Below are 21,109 nucleotides of genomic sequence, written 5' to 3'. Positions count from 1 at the left end.
ACCATAGACTGCGAGAACTGAAAACGTATTTATTTCTTTAAAAGCTAATAACCAACCACTCATGCAGAGTGTAAGGAACTCTGCTTTTTTCTTTAATAGCCAGATCCTTTTGGGATAGATCAACCAAAAATTTGAAGTCTGTTATTATGTACACACCATCGCCCTCAAACCTATACAATGTGTTTGTTTCAAACCCAACAAACCAAGGATTTAGACCAACGTGTGATGAGAGTCTTCCTGCCAAATACTAATTACTTGTATTATTATTTTTCTTTCAGATGGAGCTCCAGGTTTGCACAAGTTTGGACTGATATGCCTGCCTCTTATTCTCACAGTGACTGTGGAACTGACGTGAATATCCTTGATTCAGCCGCACACAAACACGCCTCCTCTCCAGTCAGGCACACATACACTCACAAACACACTTCACACATGCACACAAGCCTTCTCCAGACCATGACTAAACCTATCTTGCTTTCATCTGTGGGATATCCCGAACCCCCCAACAAGGGACTCACCATCCTATTTTTGTGAACACAAAAAAACCACACAAAAAAAAAAAAAAAACAGATGGAGATGTTGATAATATCGCTGATTTAAAAATAAGGTGACATGAAAATAACATGCTGAATATGAGAAAAAGCACCACCTTACCGTCTGCCCCTTTCCGCACAGACACTTTTTTTTTTTCGTTAAACTTGCCTGTCAATCAATGGAGACCTGTCGTTCGGAAAAGCAAAAAGGCATTTCGGGTTGAGCAAAAATCTCATGGTGTGGAGTAAAGACATTAAGGAATTGTGGGTTGCTGACAATGCTGTCACTTCAATTCCAACTAGCCGTCCTTGAGTTGCCTCCATAGAATTACTGCACACTGACACAAACGGGACTCGAACACTCCCCCTTTTTAAGGACCATATTTTACGCCATTTGTGTTTTTTGATCACAATACTTTTTCCGTTTTGTTTTCTTGAATGGCTCGCGGCTGGAATGTAACAAAAAAGAGACTATACTAAACGTCCTGTGACATTTTATTGCAAAGAAATGGAAGATCCTCTTTTTAAGTGTATTTTGTGTACATCCCTGTAAATAATGAAAAGTATATTACAGAGCAGAAAAAAATAATAATAAGGGTTTGGGAGAAAGATGCAAGGGGGTATAGCAGATAATGGCTTTATTGCGTGCGTCTGGTCATCCCCAACCGAAATCCAACCCAGGCTTTTAGAAAAACTGTGAAATCAGTGGCCTTTCTACGATCTGATTTCATGTGTTTCGGTATCTATGACATCCGCGTGACTGTTTTCAACCGCAGAGGAAAGGCGGCAGCTTTTCTCGTGGGGTTGCTGGTGCATGTGACGTTCAAAGATGATTTCCCCTCCTCATCTGTTTGTCGCCTACCTGTCCTTAAGTTTTTGTCGCATATTCAGTGACCTGCATCGTGTACAGTCCTCCTCTCTAATCTAACAGTTACTGCTAGAATCATGTTAGCCACCATTACGGCCCCTCCATCCCCCAAAGGAAGCTCAAATGAAGCCAAGTGTAAACAGGGTTGTTGCATTTGTTTCATATCACCTGTATTAAAAATGGAGATGATCAACTTAAAGTGTGATTGTCCGTTTGTCTTATTTGAGTCGGTGCTGTGGTGATGGAATGAAATAATAATCAACGTTATAGGTAAGTTCAGGGTATTCTCACAAAAATGCGTATAAATAGTACGAGTGTGCAATGTCGTGGAATGTATACGCCAAAACTCATTTTGGCGTGTCTATGGCACGCTGTTTTTCGCGTGCATATGATACGCATTTTATGGCGTATTATACATACGAACCCCCCACCCCACCACCCTAAACCTACCCAAGCGCGTGTCATATATACGCCATAAAATGCGTATCATATGCACGCGAAAAACAGCATATCATATGCACGCCAAAATGAGTTTTGGCATATACATTCCACGACATTGCACACTCGTACTATTTATACGCATTTATGTGTGATCGGGTTGGTAAGTCCTGTGATCAATTTGCCTCTGCTTTTATGAATTGTGAAAATCTCCGTTACTGTGTTTCTGAGGTTCAGCTTTAGTGGCAGAGGATGGACCTAAAATCATGTTTGTCTGAGGACCTTGACCTTTCAGCTGGTGCATTGTGGATGACAGGACCTATATGTATCAAAAAGTACCCAAGCACAATGATACACCCTAACACTTTTATATGAATCTGCATGCAGTATCTAATGACGTTTGTTTGGCCAGATTTTAAATTTAACAATGTGCAGTTATGGAGCCCTATTCTCAAAAAAACCCATATCATATGGACAGATTCTGTCCTATTTCTCATTTACATTCAGACTAAAAAACAATATTACACATACAGATATAAATGGTACACGTTTTCATGTTGCATAAGTATAGCGGTGTCTAAAAGTCTTGAAATAAACAGGTAGCGTTCATTTATGTATAATTTATCTTTTTTTTTTTTTTTTTTAAATAAAGGACCAAAGGGCAGTCAGTGATGCTCCATATGACATGCTAGCAAGACTATCTTGAACTCATTTAAATACATAACATTCAAAATTCATTACATTCAGAAAACTGAAAAATATATAATTTATAAGTACAAAACCTTCCATTTTGCCATCAACTGGTCATCAGAGCGTGACCTTAGTAATTACTGATAGGGTGTCTGTCACCTGCAAAAAATATTTAAAAAAAATAAAACATCGCATTTTAGAGACGAAAAAAAACAAAACATTCAATGACTTTCAAAGCTGCTACGTAGAAACAACTGAAGACCTAGATAGAAATGTAGTGGAGTGAAATGTATGATATTTGTCTTAAAAATAATAGCTGCTCAAGTAAAGTACAGATACTTAAAAAGTGTATTAAGTACAGTACTCAAGTAAATGTTCTTTGTTTCTTCCCACCTTTGCACATATGTGACCCTGGACCACAAAACCAGTCATAAGTCACACATGTATAATTGTGGCAATAGACAACAATATATTGAATGGGTCAAAATTATAGATTTTTCTTTTATTCCAAAAATCATTAGGATATTAAGATCACATTCCATGTAGCTATTTTGTAAAATATATATAAAATGTATTATTGGCCATTATATACATAGCTTTTTCATTTGGACAACTTTAAAGGCGATTTTCTCTCAATATTTAGATTTTTTTTTTTTTTGTACCCTCAAATTCCAGATTTTCAAATAGTAATAGATCAAATATTTTCCTATCCCAACAAACCATACATCAATGGAAAGCTTATTTATTCGTCTAATCTATTTATTTATACAATGAGGTGTTATAAATCTCAATTTCAAAAAATGTTAAAATGCCCTTACAACTGGTTTTGTAGTCCAGGGTCAAATATGCATGTTCTTACCCTTCATTAGATTAGCATTACTGTTCTGATATTATAATCTCACTCTGTGAATTGGAGTAAATTAAAAAAAAGAGTAAATTTGCCTACTGAATCTTCATATTCTAATTTTTGCCCTTTTTTTTTACACACATCCGACAACGTTTGACGTTTATTCGGACATCACCAACGTTATGGGAAACTTGGGGGGCTCACATGTGATTCCTCATAACGTCTGTGACGTTCCGACTTTTTACAAGAGTTGTCGATTTTTTTCTCTCTCTCTCTTTCAGGTGTTGAATAGAACATGCACTGGTAAAAAAAAATCGATTGCCTTTATAAACCCAAAACTCTTTCCCTACCTACAGCAATGCTTCATGAGATGGAAGTCATTAGAGAAAAATATTTCAGCTATGAATGCGGCTCAGCTCTTGATGGTCTTGGTTAGGTTTGTCCTCTGCCACCCTGACTCACATGTCCTCATGCAAAGTAATCTCTTTCCTTTTTTACATTCACATGAATTGCAATTTAAGCTTTTCTAGACACACGATGTATTAAAGGATTAGGTCTAAAGCCTAGGTGGGAGAGGTGGTTTTATGGGCTTAATAAAATCAGGAAGATAGGCCCCTTGCTATTTTAGGTCTCACTTCCCATGCTCGAAGGAAAAATGATTATAGCACACCTACTTTTTAAAATAATAGTAATTGTGTTGCTGTATTGATTAGGTCAGGTTTTATCAAACTTTAAAATATTTTTCGCTCATGGTTACTTGAAATGAATATTATATTGTCAGCTGCTTCTGATATGAATGTGATGGTCTTCAGTAATTTCTAGATATTTCCTTGATTAAAAAATGTATAATGAAAATGTCAGTTAAAGTAATGAAACCTTTATAAACTATATTTTGTTCACACATTGATCACATTTAAGTGTGAAAGTTGTAAGCTGTGGTTCAAACATCCTTCACAAACATTTTAAGGTGTTTTTTTTTTTTAGATTTCACTCCTAATTTGCTTATTTAATGACTTTAATGATAAAGTGTGCTTTCAGATTTTACTAGTGATCAGTTTCCAGAAGTGTTGAAAACCTCATTATATAAGTGCCAAATAAGCCTGTTATCTTATCAGAAGGCAATAGATGTGATTTACTTTGTTTAGGTCCCTTGAGAAAATTAAATTACCAGGAATCCATTACAGAGGTCTTTGGCTTACCTATTATATCTTCAGTAATTCATATGTTTAGATTGTGTTGTGCTGTAGCAAACCATGAAAGTATCTCCCTTGAATGCAAAATTATTTCCAACAAGGCTAAAGTACATCTGGATTAGTTTGGCCTGACATTAACTTGACTCTCCCTATAAGTTTGTCTATTATTTATTTCACAATTCTTTTCCACAACACGTTGCCAAATCTAATGCGTCTCCAGATCCAAAATTCTTCCCTTGATACATGATAGAAGGGGCAGAGGGGTGGTAGACCTTTGTGGCACTTCTGTCAATTATTCAGGAGCAAGCATGCTTGCTGGTTCAGGTTTCCTTAGTGCAGCTACAAGACAGCTATCACATAGCAAAACAATGTCTGTCTCACAAGGACAGCATTCAGCGTTTATTGCTATTCGGATAATTTTGTCTGATGGCAAGTCAACCATATTACAGTTGTTGGCATTACAGGTTATAATATCTTAGTTTACATAGTGTTTATTTTAAGAGCATGCAAATAATGCCTTTGGCGAATGCAAAGCTACCTCATATAATCTCTCAAAGCCTTGCTAATCAGCAACACTGTTGTCATGTGTTCATGGGAAAGAACTTTGATCCTCAGCATTTACTGTGCAAACACCAGGATCCTGGTCATATAGTCTTATGTTTGTAATTTATGTAGTATATCAGCCAACTCCACCTCTTAAGTAAATTACATCAACCATTTCCCCGTATTATGTTTGCAATAGCCAGGGTATGGTACCTATTTTAATAGTTATATAGACATATCACCAATTAAAACAAGCTATTCATCACTCCATTCACAATGTGATTTGCATGTCTTGTTTTGTTTTGGTGTGTTGTGCTTTATGTATATAAGAATATGTAAGCTTACTTGATACAATTTCGTAAGTTGTAATTGCATAATGTCAAAAGAATGTTAGTTCTTGGAGCAAAGTAAAGGGTTAGATAAACCTCAGAAGCTTTGGTGTGATGTGTTTTCATAGCGATCACCTGCCCTAGGTGGAATGATACTGGTCCCCGCCCTTAGAGAACACAGGATGCAAATACTCTTGTTGGACATATCAGGTTTTTAGTCACCCTGTGGGAGGAGAGGCAGCTGACAGTGCGCTTCTGCTTGCAGATACTACAACCTACACTGGCTGGGATACACTAGGGAAGAAGCTTTAAATAAAATCCAATGTCCAGCGGACCACCATAGGTTTCACTACAGAGATGCAAATTGCCGAATTGCTCGGAGTGCACTTTGACATGCAGCTCCTTGGCAAACTGACTCTGTCTGTGGCCACCATGCTTTTTGTTTCCTTGGTTTTTAGATTCTACAGCTCCAGGGCACGAAAAAGACGGCAGAGATGTGAAAGAATTCAACAAAAGGGTGCGCAAGCAACCCGAGGAAGCTACAGCACCTGCAATACTGAGCAAGAACCACAGAGTGAATCTGCAAAGGCGGTGTCTGACAGGGAAAATCATTTCCAACCATCTTCAGAGGAAACCTTGCAAGAAAGCCTTAAAAATGTTGCCTTGGAAAGGGCCCAGCCTGAAAGCCTGCACATTTCTGCAAATGAGGAACCTGACAGTAAAAGCAACACAATTGAGGATATAATTGAGGCAAAGAATGTCAAACCGAAATTAATCTTACAACTTCCTGATAGAACCGAAAAAGGTCCAGGAAGTCCAAGTGGTCGGCGATCCCCGTGCCTGATCAAGAAGCTGGAAGCCGGCACCGGTGTTGGCAGGGAGTTGAGGCAGGACGTTGGTCACCAGGGCATGTTCTCGAGTTTTCAGTCAAAAGCAGAAATTAAAGTAGAGAATGCAGACCTTATCTTGGATGGGCATGGGAATTATAGAACAGGCGTCCATGGAAAGATCTACGAGTACTACATAGAGTCCTCTTCTCATTTCATCTCAGATTTAAGCCCTACCCAGTCTGTCAGTCCAGTCTACGGTCAAAATGAAAGCAGCGCTTTGTTTAAATCACAATCATTGGACTTGCCCAATTTCAAGGACCGTTCCCGATCACCAAGTCCACGACCTTCTAGATTCATAATTAGAGATCTTGAAATGACTCCACGTTTTACTAACGAGTCCCCTACAACTTTCAAACCGGAGACTGTGAGGTACAGCAGGCAAGTAGTCATCCGCCAGGACAGCTATCTTACTGCTGCTAGTGACTCAGAGCTTCCAATGCCCTTGCCCACGAAAAGGGCTTTACCACCCCGCAGCTGTTCTCCAGCACAACGCAGTGACATCCCTTCAAGCCTGTTAGGCTCTGATACAGCAAACTTGGATGCGCCAGAGGAACCGCAAGTTGAAACTGTCGCCGGAGCAAAATTCTTACACATTCCAGAGAACGTGGGGAATGCCGAACTCGAGAGTCTAGCAGGGAAGCTCGATTTAGGCAACTGCTTGGAGGCTTTAACACTTGCTAAAAAACATGGTCACATTGCCCTTCAGCGAGCTGCTCTCCGTGTCATGTCTGATAATTACCTCCAGGTCCTCAGAGACCCAGGCCTCTTTGGCAGGCTGAAGGCAGGGGAGCGTGATCACATCCAAACACAACGCATGAGAGGAAGGAAATGGTTAGTGGTTGCAGATATGGAGTCCTCGGACTGGAGTAAATGTCTGTCACAGTCTACAGATTTAGAGTCTGAATCAGTTAAGACATCCAGCGGTATGTATTACTACGATGATTATAAGGACACATGGCATCTTCATACCCACATTCCCCAGGAGGTGTTATCTAAAGGTTGTGCCATGTGCGCCATGGATAATTATCTGTTTATCGCTGTGGGTTTCCAAGGCCTGGACCGTGAAGCGACCCCTTCAAAGAAAGTGTACTGTTACAATCCAATGACTTCAATTTGGAGTGAAATAAGCCCCATGAATGAGGCAAGGCCTCACTGCAAACTTGTGGCTCTTCAGGGCCATCTTTATGCCATTGGAGGGGAATGCCTATCAACAGTTGAGCGCTATGACCCCAGGACCAACCGATGGACCTTTGTGGCACCCCTTCCTAACGAAACGTTTGTCGTAGCTCACCGGGCCACGGCTTGCAATGGTGAGCTATTTGTCGCAGGGGGCACGTTGAGGTACACCCTCTTACGCTACAATCCCAAGACCAACACGTGGCGAGAGAGCATGATTGCGTGCAGTAAGGACAAGACCACAGAAATCGTGGCTGTGAGAAACTTCTTGTACCGTTTTGACGTCAATCCTCTGGGCATCAGCGTGTATCGCTTCCATGCGGTGGCCCGACTGTGGTACGAATGCTCCTCGATACGTCTCCCCCATTGCACTGCCTTTCAGTGTGTGACTATGGACAACATTATCTACTGCGTGAGCCGTCAGTTTACCTTGAGGTTCCTTGCAGACGAGGTATCTCCAAGCTTTGTTGCACAGGATTTGAAAGTGCTATCTCCAGCTAAAGGCATTTTGTTTCCATTCATCCTTGTGCTGCCTGACAGGACCACTCAACAAACTTGTGTTTAAAAAAAGGTCAGAGCTTTCAAGTAGGAGGGTTGCTTGACTGGTAAGAACAGACATTGAGATCATACTATTCCCATGTGAGAGGAATGTACTTTTCCTTAATTGGTGGCAATTGAGATGAAATATCAAGGCTATTACATCCAATTATTCAAGAGCTACATCACAATTACAGCACTTACTGATAAATATATCTGCTGTCGAAGTGAAGGCTATTTGTTTATTTTTGGACCTGATGTCTAAATCAACCTTTAAATCCTGGAAATGTCTTGTGCAAGTGCTTAAAATGTTTCAGTAAATATACCGCTTTTGAAACACTGTGGATAATGTTAACCAATCAATACTGTGCGTAGAATAAAGCCGAACTGCAATTGCGGAGATGGCATCATAAACAACACGAATGGCTGCCATTACATCAATTTATGCGAGTCGGCTAATTATATTCATAGGTTTTCTTTTCTTTTTTTTCATATTCACAGTTGTTTATTTGCATATCGCATGTGACATGCATTATATGATACCAGAATACTTCTTATAAATTATCTGTTATTCTCTTGTCATGAGAATGGGGTTGCTGTACCATTTATAAGGCATCTCTAATTTTCAAAACATTTTATATTAACACTGTATGGTTCTTTGCCAATCACAGAAACACTTCATATATTGTTAAACATTATAGGGAGAACTAATGACTTAATGGGTAAGAAAGGAAGAATATAATGGTTTGCCTCTTCATGCACATTTCTGTTTCTTCTGAAGAGCTAGGAATAAAATTCATTAATCTATTATAAGTCTCGGTTCTTGTGTTAGACTTCAATAAGTAACGAGTTGTGGCAAAATGTGCAGCAAGAGGCGTTTGTGTGACCAGGATCTTAATTAAATTTAAATGCAATTATGCTGTCAAAAGCAAAGCAATCACATAATCAATTTATGTTAATGAAAGTATACAATACAATCACCGTGACAATCGGGTATGCATATGTGATCAAAGAAGGCAGGCATGCAGAGGGGAGTGTGCTGTGATGCAATTCCCCGTGATGTATCGCTGCGCTCTGTGTGTAACTCTAGCACCATCATGTGGGGGGAGATTTCAAGGTCTGATGGAATCTCAACAGGACTGATAGGCCACACACACAAAAAAACAGTGACGAGCTCAAAAAGACGCATCGCTGGAACGTTCCAAAGGCTAGCAGAAGAACACAGTGGGATAAAGCCCACACAGCAGGAGAAGTGTGAACACAGATGGCTGGACGTCAAATATAGCGTTCGATTCCTTGTAATTAAACACTTTGATTCAACATAATTAAACACTTAATGAGATAGGAGTTATGAAAGTCCCCTTAGAGTATGTCAAAGAATGACTGCCTGAACTAGCACTGAGGTCCAAATGAACTGTTGATTCTGCATGCACATGATAATGAAGCACGTCATTTACTGTGGGAGAAAAAGGGGACTTTTGTTCTTCTCACATGCACATTAAATTGTGCTACTGCATACAACAAGGAAACAGTGAAAGAGAAAGAACAGTCTGTCAGATTGAAAAATCAATGTAGCTCTTAAATATTGATAGACCATTATTATTTCAGTGGGGTTCAAAAGTTTGAGACCTTAAACTCAGATGTTCTTTCTTCCACGGCTGGGGAACATGATCATTCGGTCTTACACTAACTTATAAAATATAAAAATGTGATGGACTAAATACATTTTAGTTCATGTTGCTTTTCAGCGTTTCACTTTGAATGATATGTTGAAAATACAATGTAATATAAAGCTAATGCTGAAGTGTTTAAATTAGAGGTAACTTTTGGACCACATTTCAATATTATATCGTTTTTATTTGTCTTTGTCTTCAAAAACACCAAAATGTTCCTGTTCTCCCCTGCTGAGTCCAGTCTGTGTGGTGCTGGAGGGCTGAAGGTTGTGAGACAAAGGGTAAGGGTCACAGCAGGCTGGCTGGATTACTGGAGACCTGCCTGCTGGGTCTGTGTTTCAGTGCCAGGTCCTCGTTGCTGTGTCTGGCAGGGTGCTGACTGCTGGAGAGCCGCTTGGGCATGCAGACCTGGCGAGAATGACAGAAGGCACTGATGGGGTGCAGAGGGTATGAAGCCTTATACACGCTTAGTGTGGGCACAACTGCCCGCTGTTGTTCCATGCGGGCCCGCCACGACTCCGCCAAGCCAAACTTAGTAGGAGGCCCTGTGTAAGAAAAAGGAAGGCAGAGAGAGAGAGAGAAAAGAAGGCTGTGTTTCTGTGCCACTAGCATCACCAAACATTAACTTAACAATAACAGTAATTTTTTTAAGATTTTATTATTAAACTATCAAAATATGTTATTCATTAAAATATAAATACAAGATGAAAAACAAACAATAAAATTGAAAAGTTGAAGTACTTAGGTTACTAACTGGAAATAAATAAACTGAACTAAAACTAAAAAAAATTTAAAAAAATATAAAAAAGTAATATTTAATGACAAAAAATGGCCAAAATGAAAATGTAAAAATAAAAACTTGCTCAAAGTATTAATTAAAAAAAACTATAATCGTGTATAAATTATGGTTACTGTTTTGGAAATCAGCTGATCAATGGCTAAAAGGGTTATGATTCGGATCACCAATGTCATGTGATTTCAGCAGTTTGGCAGTTTGACACAAATCATGAATCGATACGCTGATTCATAACCGTTCAAAACTTTGCTTTGAAATCGGCCCATCACTGTATAAGTTGTTATTTAGTTTTTTTGACCACTTATTGTAAAGCCACTGTAGTGAGTGAGATGGGCTTTGTAGCGACGTCTTTAGTGTCTTTTATGCATCGTGAGTGAGGAAATGACATTGGTGTCAATGAAGGCATGTCTGAGCCAGTTCTGAAGATGAACAGAGGTCTTACGGGTATTAATTCCGGGTAGTTAACCTTAATAACCTTAGCTTAATAATGGAGCTGCTATTTATTTAAATCACCCACTGAAAAATAACAGACATTAAAAATAAATTAAAAAAAATAAAGACAGTTGACTAATAATAAAAGCAAATGTATTCAAATAACTGATATCCCTAATGATTTACAGAGATGCTTTATCTACAACATTCATTAAAAAAAAACGGGCCGTACCGCATTAAAACCCATCTGGAGTGAAAGGAATGCTTAATACCTTGGATTGGATGATCTGACCTCTCCGGGACCCAGGCCAGTTTGTCAGAATGCCAGGAGCGCAGTGTGGGCAGAGAGGAGGAGGCCTGCCGTCCATACGACTCATCGTAGAGTGTCACCAGGTAGTGGGAGGATGGGACGTCATGATGAGAAAGTAACAGCCTTCTGGGAACCCCCTAAAACATGGATTAACATACTTGGTTTGTCATACTAGTGAAGGACAGGGCGAATCATTCACAACGTACAGCTAACTACAATGCTTATATATAGCATGTTTAATATGTACTAAGTCAAATTCAAAGTGAAATTTGCATTAGTAAAGAGTTTTCGAGTGATAGTTCAGCATTCCAATAAGATGTAAACCCTGTTGGGGAAAAAACCGCTGGTTAGGTGTGATTTGAAGCATGGCAGCTGGTTTGAGCTGGTCCTTAGTTGGTCATGAGCTGGTTTAAGCTGGTCCTTAGTTGGTCATGAGCTGGTTTGAGCTGGTCCTTAGTTGGTCATGAGCTGGTTTAAGCTGGTCCTTAGTTGGTCATGAGCTGGTTTAAGCTGGTCAGGTGGTCCAGGACCAGCTCAAGCCAGCTGCCATGCTTCAAAATCAACATATGCTGTTTTTTGTGTGTGTTTTTTTTCAACAGGGAAGGACTGATGTTTTGGAGTTCAATTACATGTTTCCCATCTATGTATGCCTGCCGTCTGTCGTCAAAACTGAACATGATTTACCCACTGGTGTGTTTGTTATGTTTGGTAAATGATGCATGAACTGATGGATTTGTCCCAAACCTCTGATCTGCGAAGAGTCTTTCGCCGCATGGCAGCATCGGGCCTGTGCAACATGTGGGGCGTATAGTCCAGTCTGTTGGTGCTGTTTGCTGTCTTGCACTCTCGAGCGAACTGTCTCACCACACACACACACACACACACACACACACACACAGAAACACTCAGCAAACAAATCCCATGCTCAGCAGAGCTCGCGGTCCCTTATTGATCGCAGATGTACTCTCTCAGGTCTGTTTCTGACTAGGGGACTGCAGCACGACTTGCATCAATCCCATTTGTCTGCCTCCAGTCTGTGCTGACCGAGCTGATCAGCGGCGCTAATCACTTTTGCATAGATCTGAGCACTGTCTGAGAAACTGCACCCCTTTCAGAGTTTAAACATTGCAGTCTGACAAGTGCTTAAGTAGTGTGTTAACTACTTGAAACGAGAGTGATTAGGAAGTGTCTCTAAAAAATCACTAATATACGTTATAGCATTTTTTCATGATATATCCCTATCGATAAAACCATCATATGCTGGTAAGGTATGTTTTGAAGCATGCCAGCTGGTTTAAGCTGTTCAAGTGCTGGTCCTAAGAAACTAGCTCCAGCTCAGTACCAGCTTAAACTAGCTCAAACCAGATGCTATGCTTTAAAACATACCTAAACAGAATATGCTGGAGTTTTTTCAACAGTGATTAAAATAAATCATCAACTTTTAATTCAAAAATGTTGGATTTGAATAGCCATGAAACAATATTATTGGTTTTAATTTTAACCCAACATTATTACTTAAAATTGTTTTAAAACTGCCAACAGTAAGGGTTTTTACATGACAATGATGTTCTAAAAACATAATCGATTTAAAATATTTACATATAGGCGACAACGCTGTCAAAATGATTCCTGTTCACTCATTTCCATGAAAACAACTAAAAACACTGTATTATTCATGCCAGGCCAGTAGTTGGCGATGTCACTTTGTAAAGAAACATTATGTGCTGAACACGCAATGCACATGTAATGGCTTTACCGTTTTCTCATTTTCCATTTTCTTATTTTCCGACTTAACATTTTATTTTATTTTTTTGTAGTTTACACAGAGACAGTAACATATTGTTTTGAAAAACTTGCACTTTGGATCCCGTTTCCAGAGGTTTGCTTTTTCAGGCCCCCAAAACGCTGCTGTCGTGTAAATGAACAGCCAACATGCTTAAAAAGTTAACCATTTTTAGTTGAAGATGGTGTTGTGTAAACGGCCTCTAAATAATTTGCATTTATTGCGAACATTTGACAATTTATTCTCTCAATAGGAAGTTAGGTTCTATTTTTAAAGTGACTCGTTAAGATCATTTCCGACTTTAAAAATCATCAGTGTTTAGAGCATGAAATCACGATAATTAGAAAAGACAAAGATCCAGACAATTCCTGATGGACAAAATCAAGTACCGCCACATTTTCTCATTCACAAAGCTGTTTTACTCAGATGTGTCACAATATAGAAGTTGGGCCTAAAGTCAAGAACCCAATGTTCCTGGATCAGATATATTCTGTCAGGCGCTTTGAATGTGTTTTGGTGTATCAATATAAAACTTAATTAAAATAACTAAATTCAGAATAGCATCCTAGTTGGGGAGAGTGGGGTAAGATGAGCCAGTGGGTTAATTGACCCATCCCCTTTATCTTGGTACCTGTACACTTTTATTGTCATGTGACCATATAATTTGGATACACCCATCATTTCTGCCAGACTGTGAAAATGAGAAGCACATAAGAGGAGCGGGTAACGTTACCCATTTACTTTAAAAACTGTTTTTGGCTTGTCAAAGTAACATTTTAGCATAACAGATGTAATGGTTGTTGCATCACAGCAAAATTGTCCGGGTTTGAAGTATTCATGACCCAAATTGGTGATTTAGCAATGTATAAAACCATGCAAATCATTTATCATCATGAATTGGTAAGCTAGCTAGTTTTAAAGTGAGCCAAATGCTATGGGGTAAACTGAGCCACATGAACACTTTTTTTATAAGGAGCCATATTTTTAGAACCCTTTGTCATAAATGCAATCTGATCATTTTAAAATGATAGCAAACATCCTGAAATTACTTAAGATAATTTCATTAAACTTCACTTTATTTTTTCTTATCTTGAGGACCACATAATTAAAATAAAATGGCTCATCTTACCCCACTGTCCCCCATAGGCCTATAAATGATGACAGAAATAGTTAAAGCAACGCACACTAGTACATTAAGATATTTAGCATCAGTTAAGAATATCCACACAACAGAATAACATTATAAAAATGTACCTACTTGTAATTTCTCCTCCACCCAATTACCAATGAGTACTTTGTTTCCATACTTCGGCTCTATTCTCCAACCAGGCTGGCTCCACTTGTCATGAGGGTTTTCCATTTTTTGCATGCCGTATAGCGTAAAGTTACTTCAAACACAACACTAGTTCACGCCTTGCAAACCTCCAACATGGTTAGATAGTCAGTTGTGATGTAGGTCACAGGCTTTCTTACATGACATCGTCAAAGCAGGAGACATTCTAGAATTCTGTTGCCATGGACACACCAAACACTACTGCTGGTACTATGGGAGCAGCTGCTGCAGAAGAAGTTTCATCAGATTCCTTTAAACGCACCATGCAAATGCTGACTAACACTCTGAATGATGATAATTAGCTTCACTTGTAGCACCAAAGGAGACTGTGGTCTCATACAAATGAGGCTGTACAAGGGACATGCGATGTGGGAGGAATATTAAGTGAATCACTTACTGAAATATCATTCATGATTCAATGAACAAATTGAGCATAGTTTGTACACAACAAAAGCCGTTTAACACGCATCACTCAAATACATCATTCTTTGATACATCTAATGTGACTGATTTTTCTTATTACACTGTCAAAAAAAGAGTACAATATTGTACCTTTTAAGGTACAAGTGGCCATCACGGGAGCCTCAAGGGTCACACTTCACTGCCTTTTTTGGTTGGCGTTTTTTCAGAAAATAGCAGTGTGCTGCGTTATTTTTTTTTTTTATTTTTTTCACATTTATAGGCTACCCCCAAATCAGCTGTCAAATCAAGGTAAGGGTCAACACAATGGCCTCTAGAGCTCCGGAGGTTGACGTCACGCAGCCTAAGCGCCGCCATTTTGGCAGGCAGTCAGGGGGAGCGCTAGAGCGGCTGTTGCATTGGTATCTATAACATCATTTAAAACCAGACTGTTTAAACCTTACTATTTCAACATGATGGACAGCTTATGTGCACCAGGATGCCAGAACAAGTGGGAGAAAGCAAATGGGAAATAATTGTATCGTAGTAAGTTGTTGAATGCCGTGAATTTCAGTTTATTCTTCATCCTTAATTAACGTTACTTTTGCCTCACGTAAATAATGATAAAAAATATCCCAATACTTAATCTTGAATAACACAAGTGCTTTTATATATAACATCAAGAAAGGCTATTTGAAACTAAATTAAGGATCAATAAATAAATACTGAAGAAAAAAATGACACTGATTGAGTATGACTGATTTTATTTTACATACACAACACAGACCTATGGATGCAGCGGCGCGCTGTTTTGGTTCGTATTAACCTAACATAACGTTAATCTATTCACACTTCTATCATGTAAAACAAGAGTGTGATGCAGTTCAGTCTGCCTGCTATATCTGTTAATGTTACTCCTGATCGCAGGCTTCCGTGAATATTTATTTTAAACATAGATTTAAGCATCAGCAAGTTTTATCATCATTATTAGCATCATCAAGTTTAACAAGGTAGCACTAGTGCATTACCAAGAATGTCAGTAACCAAACAGTCAACTGGAGCCATTGACTTCCATAGTATTTTTTTTTCCTACTATGGAAGTCAATGGCTCCAGTTAACTGTTTGGTTACTGACATTCTTCAAAATATCTTCCCTTGTGTTAAGCTGAAGAAAGAAATTCATACAGGTTTGATACAACTTGAGGGTAAGTAAAGGATGACAGAATTTTCATTTTAAAGTGAACTATTATATGATATAAACCAATATGAATTACATAAATTAAACAGCATGGGGGTATTCCAGAAAGCAGGTTATGTGACATACCGGTATGTTTAAGGATAAGAAAGCTAAAAATCCTTATTCTCAGGAAATAAAGATTACTTATTAAAGGGGGGGGTGAAATGCTGTTTCATGCATACTGATCTTTTTACACTGTTAAAGACTTGGAATCCCATACTAAACATGGACAAAGTTTCAAAAGTTAAGGTGGACGTTTGATGGGAGTATTTCTTTGTCAAAAATACTACTTCCGGTTAGTCATAAGTTTCGGCAAGTTTTTTGCGATCATGCGTCCCCTTTGACGTTAATGGGGGCGGAATTTCCTTGTATGGGCCTTACGGACAATTCTACCGGAAGAGCGTGAGAGAGAGAGAGGGAGAGAGCGAAAGCAACAGGCTACGCCCATCAAAGCGCTGGCTCGTAGGCTGCGCTGCACAGGTAATGTGCACAATTAACAATGACATCAAAAAGTGCGTTTTTGGTTGCCAGACCAAGACAGTCCTGCACAGATTCCCCAAAAACCCCGCGGTAAGGCAACAGTGGATGGAATTTGCTTTTCCGGATCAGCAACTGAGTTGCGCGAATGTTTATATCTGTTCGCTGCATTTCGGTGCCGACTGTTTCATAAACAAGGCCCAGCTTGACGCCGGATTTTCCCAATCGCCTAATGCTGAATGATGGAGCAGTCCCAACGATAAAGGTCCCAACGTTAGAACCGCGGGCGGTGAGTTAGACTGCTTCCAATGTCTGTGTTTTTGCCTATGCTCATCAAGTAGCCCAAACATGATCACGTATAGTTACTATATATATTACTATATATAGAAATTGATCAATGGAGCATGCGATGTGTAGTGCGTGTACATTTGTTTAGCTGGCCACTATATGTGTAACTTTATGTTTGTGTATTGTAAAAGCACTCCAAACAACAATACACAAAGAGTGGGGAAATATGTTGAACTAAATAAGCGCGCTTCTTCATTTAAATGCGCTACTATTCCGTGTCTTTTTATGTAAACACTAACTTAACCTGCCGTGCAAAACCAGTCCGCTTAATAACGTTACAATTGTCTACACAAACCACGCGTAAACACACACACACACACGTGCACAACTGCACTTCTCACATGTACACCTTCAAAGACAAAAATACGACGATATAATTCAAGTATAAATATGTAAATAACACAAGTCGCTAAGCATATTATATAGTTAGTGTATAACTTGTACCACATAGAGACGTCCTGCTCTAGTCGTTTTTGCTGCTGCTCCTGTTCAACTGCAGCCTCTGGGTCTGATTCCGTATCATAGATGTATGGCTGTATCTGATTAAAAGCCATATTTTTATTTTGAATAAAGTTTTTCCCGCTGTTAGGGATGACACAGCTTTACGACGCACTCAACACAATAGCAGCGGCGTGCACACGTCATTATTTAGCTCCGCTCACATGATACGCCCCCACCCGCTCGGCTTTTTTCGGAAAGACTCGGAACAGCGCATCTTTCTTATATAATTATTAAAAAAATAAAGACTTTTCGGAGATATGCAGGATGCAATGCTACTCTATAGGTACTCAAGATTGACATGACACTGACTGAAACTGAGTGTTTCACCCCCCCTTTAAATGACAAGGTTGAAAATATGATTCCACAACCACCATAGGTGGCAATGTGCACTAAGTATAGGTTATGTAAATACATTTACATTTTAAAATCACCAATAAACAAAAGAAAAAGGAACTAGAAATGTGAGCTTTTTCTTAGTGACTGTTTTTATGGTGAATCATCAATTTGTTGCTCTGCAGAGATTGTCTTTTGTGTTTACTGGGAACATGCTCTTGGTTGGCCGAACTTACTCACAACACATTTTTGGAACTAGCATACATCGAGTACCATAAGCAAGGTTTGGGTTAATTAACTGGGAGTTCAGGGTATATGTGATGGTAAGTTAACCTTGCTTTCTGGAATACACCCCAGTTCTACTATTGTTGTAATTTTGTTCAGTTCGTTTTAGTGTATTTTTGTTAATTCATTTGTCAAGAAAAACCTCTTATAGGCTGAGCCATTCTGAAAAATCGTTTAACTTCCCATTCAGAGAGTCTTTACATATCTTACGATGCTGTCCATACCCCTTTGAGATGATTGAAATGCCATCCAGCCTTGGTTGAAGAAGCTGATGATCCCATGGAAGCCATCAGATAGATGCTCCCCCACGACATCCACTCCTACATTCTTCAGTCGCTTCTGGAACAGAATGCCATCGTCTCTCAGCACATCAAACTCACAGGTCAGGATGAAGGTGGGCGGCATGAGGTGAAGAACATCGTCCTCGGCTAGTAAAGGGGAGATCTCTGGATCTAGGCCCTGTTTGATGATGTGATAGACATCAGCATCATGGCTGGAGATAACCGGTGGACTTCTTGCTCCCTTTCTAAACTGAGGTGGAAGATTATCTGGATCTAGCCATTTCTTATAGTGAAGTTTTAGCTCGGCAGGAACATGCTTGCCTTCCAGAAGCTGCTGGCTCACAGACGTATTCCCGTTGAGGTACTGCAGGAAATAGAATACCGCTCTGCCTCTGAACAATATGGGCACAGAGTGGTTCTGCTGGTATGAGGGCAGGTGGAAATCGGCCATCTGCAGAGCCGGGTAGATGAGAACCTGGGGACAGGGAGATGGCAGATGACCGTCCTGTGTCTTCAACAGCCTCTGGCAGAGAGCGGCTGCCAGGTTCGCCCCTGCACTGTCCCCACCAACTGCCACCCTGCGTGGGTCCACCCCGAATTCGGTTGCCGCTATTGACAGGAAGTGGCGAGTCACGACCTCACAGTCGTCCAAGTGGGCAGGGTACCTGTGCTCTGGGGCCAGACGGTAACTAAATATGGGAAACAGAGAATTAAAACGTCAGAATGAGCTCCAACAGACCAGAATTTATACATAAAACTGAATATGTCAAGTCTACTAACCCAACAGACACAACTGTGGTGTCACTCTCCAGTGATATATACTGACACACTTCATCGTAATCACCTGTGGAAGGACAAACAAACAAAACGTTAAGAAACATTATTAATATAACATTATTTCTTAATGTTAATAAATCAACACAACAGTATTTTACTGTGTCTATGCGTGCATATGTTTTACCAATGCAGCCAAACATCCATCCACCGCCATGAAAGTAAACCAGGCCCCTTTTTTTCTCTCCTGAGGCCGATGTAGGCTCATACACCCTCACTGGAACTCCACTGAAGGTCAAGTCCTTAATATGAAGCCCGTGGGGCACTGGCCCTTTTCTGGCCATGATAAAACATCTGAACCATCGAGTAAAATTCATCTGATGACACAGACCCAATCGCTCCAGAATTTGGCCCTACAAAAGAGACTGTTGACAATGATTGGCCAATTCATAATATTCACAGTCAGTTAGTGATTACAGAAGAACACTCTATTGTACTTGCTATGTTCAGACATAACTGAGGAATTATTAAATAACTGAGGTGGACTTTGTATTGAGCACTTTTATGGGATTTACAAAAGTCTTGGTGTTAGAATAAAAAACAGAATCAGAGTATATACATAACATACAATTGTTATTTTTTTAGAAATAAGGAATTAAGATTTTAACAAGAAAAAGGCTGATTGGATTTTTAAGCAAATGCTACACAAACAGCATGAACACTCACCACAACACTTGTTCCAACATACATACAATGAATCATACGTAGTTTCCCAGGATTAGCCACTCCAGGAGGAATATTTGTATTTCTCAGCTCAAAGTATACCAGGACAGCAACCAACAGACAAAAAGCAGCAAAAAGAGCTGCAAACATAATGATCAGAATTGCAGTTGCAGTGTACATGGCTATTTGAATGGGCTGCTGCTCGCAAAGCAGTATGTGATCAATACATGTTCCCTCCCACTTGTCAAGATATAAAGTCAAGAAGAGACAGGGTTGCCAAGTTTATAGGTTTCACACCTAGGGTGAGGTCAGCTAAAATGGGCCAGATTTTGGTAAATGACTTATAATACCATCAAATAAGCTATGCATGAGAACTAATGATATTTGTATAAATTACCATGGGTCTCTTAAATATGTATATACATTTTAAATGTGAAAAAGTATAATTGTTTTAAAATTATGAGAGTTAGAGTATAAGCTGGTACCTTCTCAAACCACGGCATATCATTCAGGTGAAATGGGCCAGCTGTTCAGGTAAAATGAGCCAATACAAAAAGAGAACAAAACAAATAATTTTGGCTGAAATAATTTTATTTTTAACAGTAAAGTGACACTACTGTCTTTAGAGTGCCACAAAAGCACCATAAAAAATACTTCATTAAACAGAAAGTCGAACAAATATTTCATTTAAAAAAGCAATTAAAAATGAATTGATCATCTTGTATAGGTTTGTGTTTCTACGCATTAGTGTCTTTTGTGTGCATGTATGCTTGTCAAATATTTTTCAAACATTTTGTTAAAGATTAGAACATCTTTGACAAAAATAAACATCTGTGTAAAAGTGTATGTTTGTCAATGCAGCCCATTTTAGCTGAATACTGAGGCCCATTTTAGCTTAACCAGCCATTTCTGCATAAAATGATCCTTTGCACAAAAATCAAAGTTTCTTTTTTAAATTAACCTTTTTTATTTGAAAGAGCATGTCAAAACATTGCTCATAAACCTTTGCTTTGTTGGTTGGCTTACTTATAATTGCTTTTATACCCTTATTTATGATGGATGAAATGTACTATGTCAGGCTCACTTACCTTACTATCTCTCTGACAAGCTTCATGTAACACTCTGCTCTGCCTACCATAAAAAACTCTGACCAATCAAAACTATTGTTACATGTCAACAAGTGTTGAAGTATGCAAGATCAGTTACTGTGATTGGCTGTAAAAAAAAATTAAGAGATATGATGCTACAATCTCATTTGGCCCATTTTACCTGATGGCCCATTTTAGCTGAGTTCACCCAATATGCAAAGCAATACATGCTCAATACATGTTCCCTCCCACTTGTCAAGATATAAAGTCAAAAAGAGACAGGGTTGCCAAGT

The 21,109-nt window shown here is 39.2% G+C and overlaps 4 protein-coding genes across 6 annotated transcripts in view; 2 read left to right on the top strand and 2 right to left on the bottom strand.

Annotated features, from left to right (window-relative positions):
• Positions 1-1,594, top strand: part of igsf21a (immunoglobin superfamily, member 21a) — a 326,928-nt gene extending 325,334 nt beyond the window's left edge. For both annotated transcript variants that reach the window (XM_067431041.1, XM_067431042.1), the window contains exon 10: positions 279-1,594. In XM_067431041.1, coding sequence (XP_067287142.1) covers positions 279-355 — 77 coding nt within the window. In that variant the 3' untranslated portion in view covers positions 356-1,594. The remainder of the gene's footprint in view (positions 1-278) is intronic.
• A 2,809-nt stretch (positions 1,595-4,403) lies between these two features.
• Positions 4,404-9,652, top strand: klhdc7a (kelch domain containing 7A). Its single transcript, XM_067431922.1, has one exon. The coding sequence runs from the start codon at positions 5,799-5,801 to the stop codon at positions 8,070-8,072; it is 2,274 nt and encodes a 757-aa protein (XP_067288023.1). The 5' UTR covers positions 4,404-5,798; the 3' UTR covers positions 8,073-9,652.
• Positions 9,653-9,845: 193 nt separating this feature from the next.
• On the bottom strand, positions 9,846-14,627 carry cfap107 (cilia and flagella associated protein 107). Its single transcript, XM_067431923.1, has 4 exons — positions 14,297-14,627; positions 12,000-12,110; positions 11,218-11,392; positions 9,846-10,262 (listed from the first exon to the last, which is right to left on the bottom strand). Exons 1-4 carry the CDS (start codon positions 14,405-14,407, stop codon positions 10,006-10,008), a joined length of 654 nt encoding a protein of 217 aa, XP_067288024.1. The 5' UTR covers positions 14,408-14,627; the 3' UTR covers positions 9,846-10,005.
• Positions 14,628-17,672: 3,045 nt separating this feature from the next.
• aadacl4 (arylacetamide deacetylase-like 4) lies at positions 17,673-19,954 on the bottom strand. 2 transcript variants are annotated; one of them, XM_067431578.1, is made up of 4 exons: positions 19,732-19,954; positions 19,193-19,418; positions 19,012-19,075; positions 17,673-18,920 (listed from the first exon to the last, which is right to left on the bottom strand). In XM_067431578.1, exons 1-4 carry the CDS (start codon positions 19,906-19,908, stop codon positions 18,137-18,139), a joined length of 1,251 nt encoding a protein of 416 aa, XP_067287679.1. In that variant the 5' UTR covers positions 19,909-19,954; the 3' UTR covers positions 17,673-18,136. The 2 variants fall into 2 exon arrangements, with proteins under 2 accessions (XP_067287679.1, XP_067287680.1); XM_067431579.1 differs by having other exon boundaries at positions 19,193-19,430; positions 19,732-19,858.
• Positions 19,955-21,109: the final 1,155 nt, after the last annotated feature.

Source organism: Pseudorasbora parva, chromosome 22 (genome assembly GCF_024679245.1).
Source record: "Pseudorasbora parva isolate DD20220531a chromosome 22, ASM2467924v1, whole genome shotgun sequence".
Taxonomy (NCBI): domain Eukaryota; kingdom Metazoa; phylum Chordata; class Actinopteri; order Cypriniformes; family Gobionidae; genus Pseudorasbora; species Pseudorasbora parva.
Note: the sequence above shows the minus strand (reverse complement) of the source record. Positions and strands in the feature narration are given on the sequence as shown.